Raw genomic sequence first — 13,651 nt, forward strand, 5'->3', positions numbered from 1 at the left:
AAATATAATTTTGCGGAGCGCCTTCCCTTACACGTCGTTTTTTTTCCCCAGATTTGGAGCAAATCCAGCCCTCTGGTTAACTTACAAGAAATGCATTGGCGGAGCCCGTTTAGTAAAGATCCGGCTCAGGAAACTGTGCAAAATTAAGGAAGGTTTCGCCGTGTTTGCTCCTTGGTTTCGGCGCCCCCACCCCTCCACCCCCTCTGCTTTGCTATTTGGCCTCGAAAATAGCGAAGAAGTCTGACTAAAGCACACAACTTTTTATGTCCGCGGACTATGCAGAGCTGCCTTTGAATGTATCAGTTCGGGTGCGTGTACTCAAAGACGTGAAAGAATGTATGTGCCACTTAATGAGCGCGAATATATGTATCCATGCACATCTTAGCTATTGGTATATACGTATAAAAAGTCGTAAAAGACACATCCGATTGTGAAAAGAAGAAAAAGAAAAAAATCATAAATCAATTTTAGCCCAGCTTGGAATTGCAAAATTAAAAAATTAAACAAAGAAATAAAAGAAAGAAATGTATCTGGTCCCTGAACACCAGATTGTGTTTCTCTTCTATTTTCAGCTTTTTTTTTTTCCTAGACATATGTCCATATTTAATCGAATTATATTTAATTGGAGGTATAAACAACCAAACTCTTGCCTATAAGTTGCCTCATCCCAACCTCCAGATCATTTCTTTGATGTTTTAAATCGCATCAAACAGCTTTTCCATGAAAAAAAAAAAAAAGTTTAAGACTTGGCATGCTGAATACAAAGATGCAAATAAATAAGCATTTAAGCATTTACTCTTGGTTTCCCGTCTCTATACTTGTGTGTGTTGGTGTGTGCGTCTCTGTTTCTGCCTGTATGTATATATATAGCTATACGTGTATTATATAGACATGCCTGTATCTATATACTATATATATGTTTAAATATACATATGCTCTCTTACTTATATGCGTATTATATACTCACCTCATAGATATCTTCATACTTGACATTTTCAACCAGTTTCCAGAGCATGATGGCAGGCTGTTCTCTAGGAGGTGAGTGCATTCATGTGAAGAGCAGATGTCTGGATTCTCAGTACTTCTCTGTCTGTAATGATCCATCTATAATTGGAAATGGGGGACAGACACCAAATCCGACGTTCCTCTTCCATCGCAACTTATATCTGTTGTCTGAAACAATAGGCTGCAGAACTCTAGCTCAATCGGATAGTAAAGAACATTATCTGTTACATCGTTACATATATCTACAGACATATATGTGACTAGATATATACATATACACATATAGAGACTTGGACTTCTATGTAGGCATATAGAGATGTATACATATACACAGTTGCACATATGCAGACATACATTTACACACACATACACACATATATCACCGAAAACATAACTTTTCCCGTGTACAGACAAATATAAATTGACACATTTACATATGTAAATTCTCTATATTCCTACATATGTAGGCACGTATATGCTACATGTTACATATGTATGTGTACATACAAACCTGGTCAATTTATATAAGAGGGTATATAAATACATGTTTGCTCATGTATTTATACATTTACCATATATATGTGCAGGCACAGTGATTAAATATACATATTATATAGTGCATATATCTGCTATTTTAGTATATGGGTAAGTAGATAGATAGATGGATAGATAGAATAGACAAATCAAGGAATATTTTTTTGATCCTATTTATATTAAAATAAAGAATAAGTTGCTTCTGCACTAGGCGATTCATCATCTACAACGAGATATTATGCTTTTCTCCACATGCAATATGCTTTTATTTACATGTCCAGAAATTATCCTCCCATATGTAGTAAAACACCAAAGCAGCATCTCATCAAGCACATTCAAGCACATATAAAGGGAGTAAATTTATCAATGATTTCAATTTGAAAGCCTTACACTTCAGAATTGGACTGTATATTTTATAACTTGGAAACACTTTCTCTGGGAGAAAAAAAAAAAAAAAGAAGGAAAAAAGAGGAGTTTAGCAAACCCTTCTCCGCACACATTTGAATAGCAATTAGCTACTTTCTGAACACGATTAAAACGAGTTGGATGGATATTTGTGCGGCTCCCGGGTAGCCCTCCGTTTGAAATGGGAGAGGAGGAGTTGGACCATTTTTAACCTTTTTTTTCTTTTTTTTTTTTTTTTTTTTATTCCTTTCCTCAGGCGAACCTTCCTTTGTATTGTCCTTTTTTTTTTTTTTTTTTTTTTTTTTTTTTTAAACACGTTGTACAGCAAAGAAGCGACTTATTCTGCAAGCGAGCAGAACCCATCTCTGCCTTTTAAAGGAAACAATTACAATTGAGCTTTGCAATGGGCTGATGCACCGGGTGTGTGTGTGTGTGAAGTGGGGGTGTGGGGTGTGGGTGGGGAGGGGAAGAAAGACACAGACAGAAAGACAGAGAAAAAGAAGGTGTTTCCAAATTCAAGGTCCTGTCTCCGGAAATTTCAAGCTCTGTCTATAAGGTTCCTACACATCTTTGTTAACCTGCATGGGATCCTGTGGTAAAGTGCATAATGTCTTTTGTACTTTCAAAGGTCCCACAAGTAAAGACATTTATATATATATATATATATATGTAACCTCGAAAACGAGGAGAACTTAATCAAGGGATACTTCTGGCTGTCTTTGGTTGGCTGGTGGGGTGGGTGGGCTTTTCTTTTTCTGTTTGCTTTAGCCTTAAGTTAAAGCAGAAAGTATAAATTCATCCCCTTTTCTCTCAACCTCTATAGCATCCCACTCCCCTCATTTCAAAGGGTACATCTTCTGAAAACTCGACCCTCAAAAGGCAAGAGCCAAATATCAGCCAGGTATTAGAACAACAGCTGGACACTGGTGATGCTGAAAGTTGTTAAAGCAGAGGCGAGTTTTTTCACAGCGCAGCCACCACTGCCTGGACGAAGAGGAGGAGGAGAAAAGGGTACATCTTTGGAGTGGGTTGGACAGATAATTTCAACCAAATCCTGAAAAAGGAGAAAGGGTATATGCTGTTTGTATGCGGACGTGCAGGAGATACCCATGCAGCTACTTCCCTCCCCTCCCTCATGCACCTCTAGTTCTGAATGACCATTTTAGAAAAACACCAGGGACAGTTTGCTATCACTTTGGTTAAAGTCTTTGAGTCACGGCCTGGAAGGTTGGCACAGGGCAGCGTTAATGTGCTTCGTGACAGCTAATACTTTACAATTTAGTGGCACCCTGAATTAAATATGCTCTACGTGCTGGGGGAGGGGAGAGGAGGGAACGAGAAAGAAGAAACAAAAAATAGACTTGCTGACCCCTGGCTCTTTGGTAGCAGAATGGTATGGACAATAAATTCTTACTTTCAAATCCCACTATTATTGCATTCCTTTCACAAAACATGAAAAACGTGTCTCGCGTGGTCATTTACAACAAAGATTCTTTGCATTTTTTGTGTTTGTTTTGCACCCCTCACTCTCGCAGATTCCTTAAACCCAATTTCAAACGGGAAGATTTACATCAGTTTATACCTGAAAAGCACAATAAACCCTCGATGCAAAATGCAAGACTACTCAGAACGGACCGTTTGACCGCTGCAAGCTCTACTTTAAAAAATTAAAAACAAAACAAAACAAAGCAAAAAAAAAAAAAAAAGGAGAAAAAAGGAAAGGGGAAATTCACCCGTTTCCCAGCAGTTTTGGGGCTTGCTTTTACAATCTCTTCCAACCAGAGACCCTGGCTTTCCAGCGGGGGTCTGGGCAGCGGCACCACAGCCTCAGCCTTGCAGTAAGGGAATATTTTATACTTTTTATTTATTTGGGTGTTTTTTTAAGGATACTTCTCCATACAGCCTTGCCTATGCTAGAGGAAACCCACCTTCCCCCCTCCCCCCTCTCCGGCGATACAGGCTTTGCTCTCCGGGCGCGGGGCGCCGAGCGGCGTTGAGCGGGGCAGCGGCGCCCTCTCATGGGGCTCCATCCCGGCAGCAGCTCCCTTACCTGAGCTCCTGCCTCTCCCTCTCCCTCACATAGGGCTGTACCTGTATTTGGGAGTTACAAGCAATCAAACGTTTCTTTTACTAGAAATTATGCTTATTATCAGTGCTTCCTCCGTTAGGATACAGCTTCAGGTTGTTAAGTACACTTTTTTTCTCAACAGTGTTTGAACCTTAGAATTAGAATCCATCTTTTATCCCACACTTTTAAATGCAGTTATTCAAGTCATCTCAACCAAATGTCTATTAATAGTCATGTTAATAGAGGAGCTGCAACATCGTGTTGGCCATTTTGGTGAGAGATTTAACCAAAAAATAACCCCAACATTAATCTTAATTCAACAAGTTATCATCCTCTCGTTTCATATGACAGTTCCAGGATTTTTATTTTATTTTAAACTTTGACTGCACCTAGTCAAGATCCTGATTCAGAAATGGACTTTTAAGTCCTGCTTTACCTTGTAAATCCAACTTAGTTCTCTGTAATGAAGTCTATACTCCTCTATACCTAGCAAATCCTTATTGTTTGAAATCAATTTATTTCCTAGCGCCCTCTGCTGCTGGCTCTCGTATAAAGGCAGGTTCCTGACAGTTCTAACTGAAAACCCAGGCTTTTTGGACGCGTTTGGTACCTATTCTTGTGAAGTAGCTTTTTTTTTTTTTTTTTTTTTTTCCTGACACTTTTCTTCCATATGTTTTCACGTGTTTGAAAAGTTAGTGTTTTTTATTAAAAAGCTTTGCATTTTAATTCACGGGGGAAAAAACCCCATGTACTATTGCAGGTATCTCAAGATGTAGCTTAAAATTTACTGCCTGCTTGTTCATGGATTTACAAAAATCATCACTTTGGTGTGCATTTTATACCTTTTCTTTGTGAATAATAGCAAGACTCACCTCTTAAAATAATCTAATTTCCTTCTTTATCATTTGCTGGTAAATTTAGTTTCCTTATTATGTCTGCAGACATAACCTGGGTTTTTTAGAGAATCATAGAATGGTTTGGGTTGGAAGGGACCTTAAAGCTCATCTAGTTCCAACACCCTACCATGGGCAGGGATACCTGTCACTAGACCAGGTTGCTCCAAGCTCCATCCAACTTGCCCTTGAACACTGTCAGGTATGGGGTAGCCATGGCTTCTCTGGGAAACCTGTACCAGTGTTTTACCTGTTTTACATTTAATAACCCTGTGGAGAAGACTCTGTGTGATTTCCCATCAATGGTGACCTGCCTGGACACCTTTCATCACAACCCTTTTCTGACTGTTCCCAAAGCCAATATCACGGTGAAAGAGTCACCTCTGTGTATCAGAACTCATCTCTCACTGGCCTGGGGCTGCCAACCTTCCTGAACCCCTGCTTGCAGCCAGGGAGGACAGGGCAGAGACAGTAACTCAATCTGAAATATCTTCCCTGAAAAAAGGTCTCTGAAACATACATATCATACAATCATGCATAGAGGTGCAGGCAAGCTAGAAAGGGTTGGTGCGACCATTTCAACCATCAGTACTACCCACCTGTAAAGAGAAGGAACAGAAATGTCTTTCTGATATTTCCAGCTAGCAGAGTCTTCTCTGTGATTCGCAACCATTTATACAAAAAGAAGAGAGCAAAAAAGCTCTGCATCAGAGAAACCTTGTAACGAATGATGAACCCAAGAGTCACAAAACAAATCCCACCAGCTGGCTGGATGCCTCTGTCTCTCTCCCATTTTAAAAAGCATGTTTATAATGATGTTTTGGCAAACTCAAAAAATGCTTTAGATGACTTTTGCTAGGAGGACCCAAATTCTGTTAGTAAGAAAGACATTTGGTCAGTTTTCTGGAGGGCATTTCTGCTGCCTTGCAGAAAACCTTGGGTTTTCTTTCTGGTTTTCCCCTCTGAATTTGGTTCTTGATATTGTGAGGAATTGCAAGAGATGAATGACAGAAAGGAATTTAGGACAATCAGACATGACCGTATGAAAACCCCAGTCCTTACCACAAGGGCACACTGAAGATACCCTTGATAAAGATTTCCAGCTGAGAGACAGGACACTGCTGGTTTTGGTAGCAACTATAAAATCATCAAATGGCTGGAAAACTGTGGAGAGGAGGAAATTTAAGAGAATAGGTGGGTAAAGAAGAAATTTTAAAACAACATCTCAAGAATTTGGTTTTTTTTTTTTTTTTTTAGGATGAGAGTATTCTAAAATATGATGAAGCAGAGAGGTACAAATTAAACAGCGTGATACAAGACATCAAAGTTTGTTGTGAGCTAGGAATGACAATTATCCACTTCTAGCCAGTAAAGCCACACTGATACAGTCTGAAAGATAAGATAGTCATGTTGAGGAGAACCCTATTTCCTATTTGGAGAATTTATTTTATTTTATTTTATGTTATAGAATCACAGAATATTTTAGGCTGGAAAAGAGCTATACGTTCTACTCTCAGTCTGCTTTTCTCCAGACTAAACCATCCCAGTTCCTCCAGCTGCTCCTTATAAGACTTGTGTTCCTGGCCCTTCACCAGCTTTGTTACTCTTCTCTGGATGCACTCCAGCATCTCAATGTTGTCCTTGTAGTAAGGGGCCAAAAGTGAACACACTGATTTGTCTAATCATGATAAAAAATTATTTCAGATGTCACTCATCTATCTGTGCTCACTTGGCCACCAGTCTTCAATAGCAGTAATCCAAATTTATGCAGACCAAGATAAGGTTGGCTTTCTGGGATGTGACTGCACATTGCTGGCTCATGTTCAGTTTTTTGCAATCTGCTTGTCCTGGGCCAAGACTCACACAGCCTGTTAACTGTTTGGAAAAGTGAGCCCCTCCAAGTGTTATCTGTATTACTATACTGAGAAGAACTCTGGTACCCAGGTTTAATTATGTACCTCACTCATTTCTCAGTGTTTTATCCCTATGTACTACCTGTTTTTGGTTTTGGTTTTGTTTTCACAAGAAACCTGGATACATGATGTCAACATGGACCTGGACCTTGGGTCAGTGTGAAGGGATGACTCAACAAATGCATCCTTTTTTTCAGAACTGTTCTACTCACTCCAAATGATCTGGAGCAGGAATGATTATCAGATCTCCTAGGTCAAGAATAAAGAGTGTTCCAGGCTTTTTTTCTTACACCACTATCTCTTAATCCTTATGCTCAATTTAAGACCAGGGTAGTGAACTTCAAGCAAGTGCTTGGATCCCTAAGGCAGAGAGCATAAAGCCTTATCCATGTCTTACAGTCCCTTCATATCAGCTTAGATAGCTCTGTGTCGCTGGCTTGTGTCTCCTTGTTTTAGGATCCAAAACTCCCTTTGCTTTTTGAGCAGGAATCCTGAGTGATAACTTCATGGCTTTCCATGATTGACAGGAAAAGCAGAAGTTAGGTGATGCAATGTTAAACCAAAGACTTTTGTACACCATCTACAACTGCAAGATTTATCCTTTGCAACACAAAGGGGAGTCTGGCGACTCCCAGGAGCTGCTGTCACAGCTGCAGGGTTATCCTTCCTGTCCACATCCACTTCTTGAAAGTGAATTAATCCTTTCTAAACCCACTTCCTCCTAGAAGCCAAACAAAACACCCAGAAAAGTTGCAAAACATTTTCCCTTAAAATTTTTAAACTAAACATGTAAGAATATCTTTTAGTTTCCTCAGCTGGGATACTGAGATCTACATTTGGAATTGGCTTGTTTTTTTGAATAAAACATACACTTTCTATGTGTTTACTGTTCCCATTCCCAAACAAAACCCCATGTATGAGAGTTACACAATCAAGGACAGGCAATTTGCAGCTGTTAAAGGGAGGTCTCAGTTTTATTAAATGTTCAGTATGACATAAATACAGGAGATTTCCATTTTATTAATTTAATTTAGCTGTGTTTATGTGGATACTAACTCTTTGTATGTGAGTTGGCTGAAAACCAAAGTTTAAGTTAGATTTATACACAGAAATACACTCTTCACATTTTAGGATGTAGCCTGTAGAGAGAATTATCTGTGCCCAAAAGAGAACATTTAAATTTCATGTTAGGAGAAAGTTAATCAGTTTTAAGGAAAGAGAATAAAAATTAAGACCTGGCCTGTAGTCTGATTTAAGAATATTTTTTTTTTTCCTTCAGCATCACCCTTGGTTCCTTTTCTTTTTAATTTTTTCACTCTCTTAACTTGCTTTCTGGCAGCAGGCACTCAGATAATATGACTATAGGCTATGCTTTAGTGAGTGAAAAAAACCCCAAAAAACCAGATACATGAAAGCAGACATAGCAAAGTCAGCAAACTCTATCTATAGGGGAAATGTATTTCAGACTCCCAAAATTGTTCATAATATACCCAGGGAGTTTAAATCTTTTCCCTTCCCTTCCCTTCCCTTCCCTTCCCTTCCCTTCCCTTCCCTTCCCTTCCCTTCCCTTCCCTTCCCTTCCCTTTCTTTAACAATGCTATTCCCAGGAGACAGATAAGATATGACCACCCTGGTTTAGACACTTTAATAATATGGGTATAAGCTATTCTGTGCCAGTTAGATTCATGGCACATCATTCAGATGTAGTCTAAAAAAATTAATCACAAATTTATTTGAATTAGGTTAACTGCATCCTCACTGCCTTTCGTGCAACATTCATTCTACTTATAGAATACGATATTAATATTAATATAAACATGCAATTTAGAGATGTAATCCTAAGGTAATTGTATATCATTGCTTTCATTATTATAAATGCACAAGAACAATAAAAGTTAATATTTCCTGACTAAAAAGCATAGGAATGAGCAAGCGTAAATGAATCATTTTAACGTCATAGAAATTAAAATTTTCATTCCCCAGTTTCAAAATAAGAAAGGCAAAAGTTCAAATTTTATCCCTTCTCCCACCTCCACTTTTGAAATGAACATCTGATGATTTGATTTGGCTACCAGAAGAGAACTTACATTGCAAAAGATTTTCTCACCTGCACTTTGATAATCAGATTTGTTTCTGGAGTTTCAGAACATCTTTCTAAAAATGTAATGACATGGCTCCTTACAAAAAAGCCTTAGAGAATCACTACTCCATCTTGCCACCATCAGTCTTCATTACTGAAGTTCATCACAGTAATTTTTTACTCTAACTAGATAATTAAAAATTTCATCCCACTTTTGTTTCAGGGGCATTAGACTAGGTTTTATCACATGTAGAAGTCACAAGAGCAATTTCACAGGTCCCTCAATGACCAGCGTTGTTTCGATCTTTCCCTTTTTCTTTTTTTTTTTAATTTTTATCTCTGATAACTTTTATTGTTTCTAAGTTTATGATGCATCTATCAGACTTCAGCAAAAACATAAAGCAGACATATCTTTTAAAACACATGGCATGTAAAAGTAGGGATCTCAACCAGCATAGCAGAGAGGGGACTGAAATTCAGGAAACTAGTTCCTTCTCCCATCCCTACTTGTATTACTCCTGTGTGCATGACCTCATTTGAGGCCTGCTTCTCTACTGAAGCTCCATTCTGGCTTGCTTTGCTCCCTTTTAATCATCAGTCCTTATCACACAATTAATTAAAAGGAACCTGATAACATCCCAGAGGAGTGAACATCAGGAAGCTGTTTGGCTGACAAAAAATAAAAGGGATGAATGTTGCAGCAACAAGAACAGCATACAGCAAAGTTCCTCATTGTGCCAAAAATCCCTTATGCCATGTAGGATCTCCAGTGCAAATAAAGGGTGAAGCCTATTTGGCCAGCTTCTGTCATTCCCTAGGGGTTTCCATGTGTTCATCCTCTGAACATGGAATTAGTATAAAGCAGAGCATCCAATCTTGTGTAAGTCATGAAAATGGCCACACATAGACCAGGAAGTGGGGGACCGCTTCACAGAAACAAAAGACGCAATTGCTCAGTTAATTTAGCTCCTGCATAACACGGGCCAGAAAATATCGGTGGATTAACTGTTGAGTGAGTTTCAGTGTACCTTGTGGAATAATTAATGATAATAGTGTCTTAGTTTTGCTTTTTAAGGCCACAGGTGTAATATCTTTGCCTAACTTAATGAACTGTTTCTTTCTTAATCACTATCTCTGATAAAGACACAAATTTGATTTCCATTTTGGGTTTTGTTGAACTTGAACCTTAAACCAGTAAAGTGCTCTTGTAGGGTATATCTGTTATCCCTTTCCAGTTCTCTGTATCATCTTGCTATTAAGATGAATAAATTAAGCTTCTTGTGTCTTTCATTTTCTAGTAAATCCTCTTATACTTCATAGAAACAAAGAATCACAGAATGGTTGAAGTTTGAAGGGACCTCTGAAATTCATCTGATCCATTCCCCTACTCAAGCAGGGCCACCTAGATCTGGTTGCCCAGGATCATGCTCAGGTGACTTCTGAATATCTCCAAGGATGGAAACTCCACCACCTCTTTGGGAAACCTGTGTTAGTGCTTGGTCACTCACAGAAAAAATTGTTTCCTGGTATCCAGAGGAACCTGCATGCACCAAAACATCTGTTTCAGTGTGTGTCCATGGCCCCCGGTCTTGGTACTGGGCAGCACTAAAAAAAGCCTGTCTTTCTCCTCCTTGTATAGTCCCTTCAGGAATTTATATACATTTATAAGATCCCCCCTGAGCCTTCTCTTCTCCAGGCAAAACTGTCACAACTATCTCAGCCTTCCAGACTCTCAGTTATCTCCATTGACACTTCACTGGGCTCTCTCCAGTCTGTTCACATCCCTCCTGCATTAAGTAGCCCAGAACTAGCCACAGTACTTCAGGTGTGGCCCCACCAATGCAGAGCAGAGGAGGACGATCACCTCCCACCGGCTTCCAACAATCCTAATGAAGCATGGGATAACATTTTACCACCTTTGTGAAGGTGGGAAGGATGCATTGTTGGCTGACATTTGATTTGGTGTCCAACAGGATGCCTAGATCATTTTCTACAGTTTCAGACAATGCTTAGGCATGACATCAGCGAGGGATGTCACATCACTTGATTAACTTTGCCAGCAGCTTTCTTGAAAGGGACATATCAGAAAAGAATATAATATTCCACCTGCCATTGCTTCATATGTGTGACAGATGCAACATGAACTTTATGAGTACATGATACCATTTTGTTTATTTAGGCATAAGATGCTCTTGCCCTTCTGCCCTCGAGTTCAAGCTCATACTTAGTGGATTGTCACCTATGATCAACAATTCCATTTCAGAGTCACTGCTTTCCAGAGCAGACTCCACCATCTCATAGGGAAAAAATGTACATTTGCTTCTTAGATATACAAATTCATTTTCCCTCTGTTAATAACTTGTTTGCTGACATCCAGCTTATTGAACAATCCAGATCATGGTACATTTTTCCCCTTCATCAATTTTCCTGTGATTTTTCAGTCACCAATGTTATCATTGGTGATGTTATACACTGTCATTGATGACAATATAAACTAAGGGCAGAAACTGAAACCTGAAAAAAACTCTCTTAGGAATTTACATCTTAGTCATTATTCTCTCTTCTTCACCTACTTCAGGTTCAAATGAATAGCTTTAGATCCATTTAATGCACTTAGCATTTTGTCTAATTGTTCTAATTGTAATCAACAACCCTGTGGTTGCAAGTTAAGTGTTCTTTAGAAGTCAATCAGATTTGTAACCTCATTAAAAGGAAGAAAAACAAGTTCATTTGACAGCATCTATTTTCTGTAAACCCATATCGATTAGTATTAATTACATTACCCTTCTTTAATTTTTTTATTAATTGAGTCCTCAATCAGATAATTCATCAATGGGAACAGAACTGATGCCGAACCGTTAAGTATCTAATTAGGTGGATTTTTCTGTTCATATTTTTAAAATTTTAGCAACAAATTAGCTTCTATGCTTCACCAAGTTATAAAAAAGGAAACATATATTTTTCAGACAGCTGATCATTTCTTTGAAAACTCCTCATATTGCCATGTACTAAGATATTGAGCAATCACATATGAATTTATTCCTTTGTTCTTATTCGTGGTGCTTGTTATTTTCTCCTGAGGCATTAGTAATAGTTGCTGTGAGAGGTTACTGAACCTGCTGGTCTGATTTGATATCATTCTTACACCAGCCTGATACATACTATCATAATCTTCACTTGTGTACTCGTGTATAGAGCAAAGTCTGGACACAATTTTAAATTAAAATATCATGGAACAAACAGTTGGGTTTTTTTCCTTACTCTTGAAGTTTTGTGAACCTAGAAGTCAAATGAAAGCAGTAGATTTCCATTATTTCAAATGGAGTGATGAAAACAAACAGGGATTAGATGCAAGAAAAAATGAGATTACCTGAAAAAGACTGTGAAACATCCCTTCTCTGTGTGCCACCTTGTTCCCTCAACATGGGTATGAAATCATGACAACTATTTATACTGACCTTAAACATTCCATGCAGAGCAGAAACTGAAATAAACAAAAATAAGAAGTAATAAAAACTGTGGATCACACACATATCTAAAATGTACAAGTGATACAAATTGCATTTTGTGGATCAGTAATTATGTGTGGACTATTACGAAACATAGTATTTCTCCTAGAATGCAGTCTGAATGCTGCTCAGCTGTTTAGTGACCATAGAGTGTGAGTGTAGGATTGGCTCTTGGTGGGACAGGAGGTGTTTGTGAATGGTCATTTGGATCTCAGGGGATAAAGATAATCCAGTTTTGTTGTCATTGACATTTTTGAGAATGGGAATTTTGAGGAGTCATAGAAGAATAGTAAAACAGTAAACAGCTTGAGTACTGCCCTGCTATCTCTACCAGTCTCCACCAATCTCCCATACTCTTATGCTCTAAAAGCTTCTGACAAATTTTAGCTAGTACTAACTAGTGTTCCCCCAGGCACAGGGGAAAAGAAGGGGTAGCACATATTAGAGCCCTTTCCAATTGTGCAGCATGGATGCAACCACCTCTTCTGCAGGGAAAAAGTCATGCTCTATCATTCTGCAAACTTCACACTTGTGAGGAGTGCAAGAAGAAATACAGTAGAATGAAGGGCAAAAATATTGCTAATAAACAGTTGTCTGGAATTAATCTTGTTCCTTTTGAAGTCCATGGGGATTTTGTTACTGATGTGAATAAATGCTGAACAGGGCTATTAAGATAGCCCCGAGGTTCTGAGTACCAGAAATCAAGGATGTAGTATGATACTAGAAAATAAAAGGAATTGTCTCTCTTTGGGGGTATTCCATAACTAGGGGAAAGCAAGAGACTCGGACACTGCCTTTGAACTGGCAATTAGAGGAGATAAAAGAAAGCCCATTGTTCCCCACTGTAAATAATAGACACACTTTATATAATTATCTTTAAATATGATTCAGTAAATCAGATTTTTGTTTTTCCTCCAAAGAACTATTAGCAACTAAAATTAGAAGAAATCTTTAGCATTTTGGAATATAAACACATTGGCAGTAGACTTCTTCTTGTTATTTCTCTTGCTCTTGTTCTTGTTTTTCTTCTTCCTGTTCTCCTTCTTAGAATCATAGAATAGTTAGGGTTGGAAAGGACCTGAAGATCAACAAGATAAAACAGCTGCCATGGGCAGGGACACCCCACACTAAACCATCTCACCCAAGGACTCATCCAACCTGGCCTTGAACACTGCCAGGGATGGAGCATTCACAGCCTCCCTGGGCAACCTATTCCAGTGCCTCACCACCCTAACAGGAAAGAA

General features: G+C 38.6%; 1 protein-coding gene across 3 annotated transcripts in view; it reads right to left on the bottom strand.

Annotated features, from left to right (window-relative positions):
• Window positions 1-1,170, bottom strand: part of TFAP2B (transcription factor AP-2 beta) — a 29,002-nt gene extending 27,832 nt beyond the window's left edge. Inside the window, exon 1 of one of the 3 annotated variants that reach the window (XM_061372242.1) lies at window positions 968-1,170. In XM_061372242.1, the coding sequence (XP_061228226.1) occupies window positions 968-1,048 (81 nt within the window). In that variant the 5' untranslated portion in view covers window positions 1,049-1,170. The remainder of the gene's footprint in view (window positions 1-967) is intronic. The other 2 variants (XM_061372245.1, XM_061372244.1) reach the window with 2 other exon arrangements.
• Window positions 1,171-13,651: the final 12,481 nt, after the last annotated feature.

The sequence above is a fragment of the Neopsephotus bourkii genome, unplaced genomic scaffold (assembly GCF_033783945.1).
Source record: "Neopsephotus bourkii isolate Nb327-2 ecotype Australia unplaced genomic scaffold, CSIRO-AGI_Nbou_v1 NB_1600, whole genome shotgun sequence".
In the NCBI taxonomy this organism is placed as follows: domain Eukaryota; kingdom Metazoa; phylum Chordata; class Aves; order Psittaciformes; family Psittacidae; genus Neopsephotus; species Neopsephotus bourkii.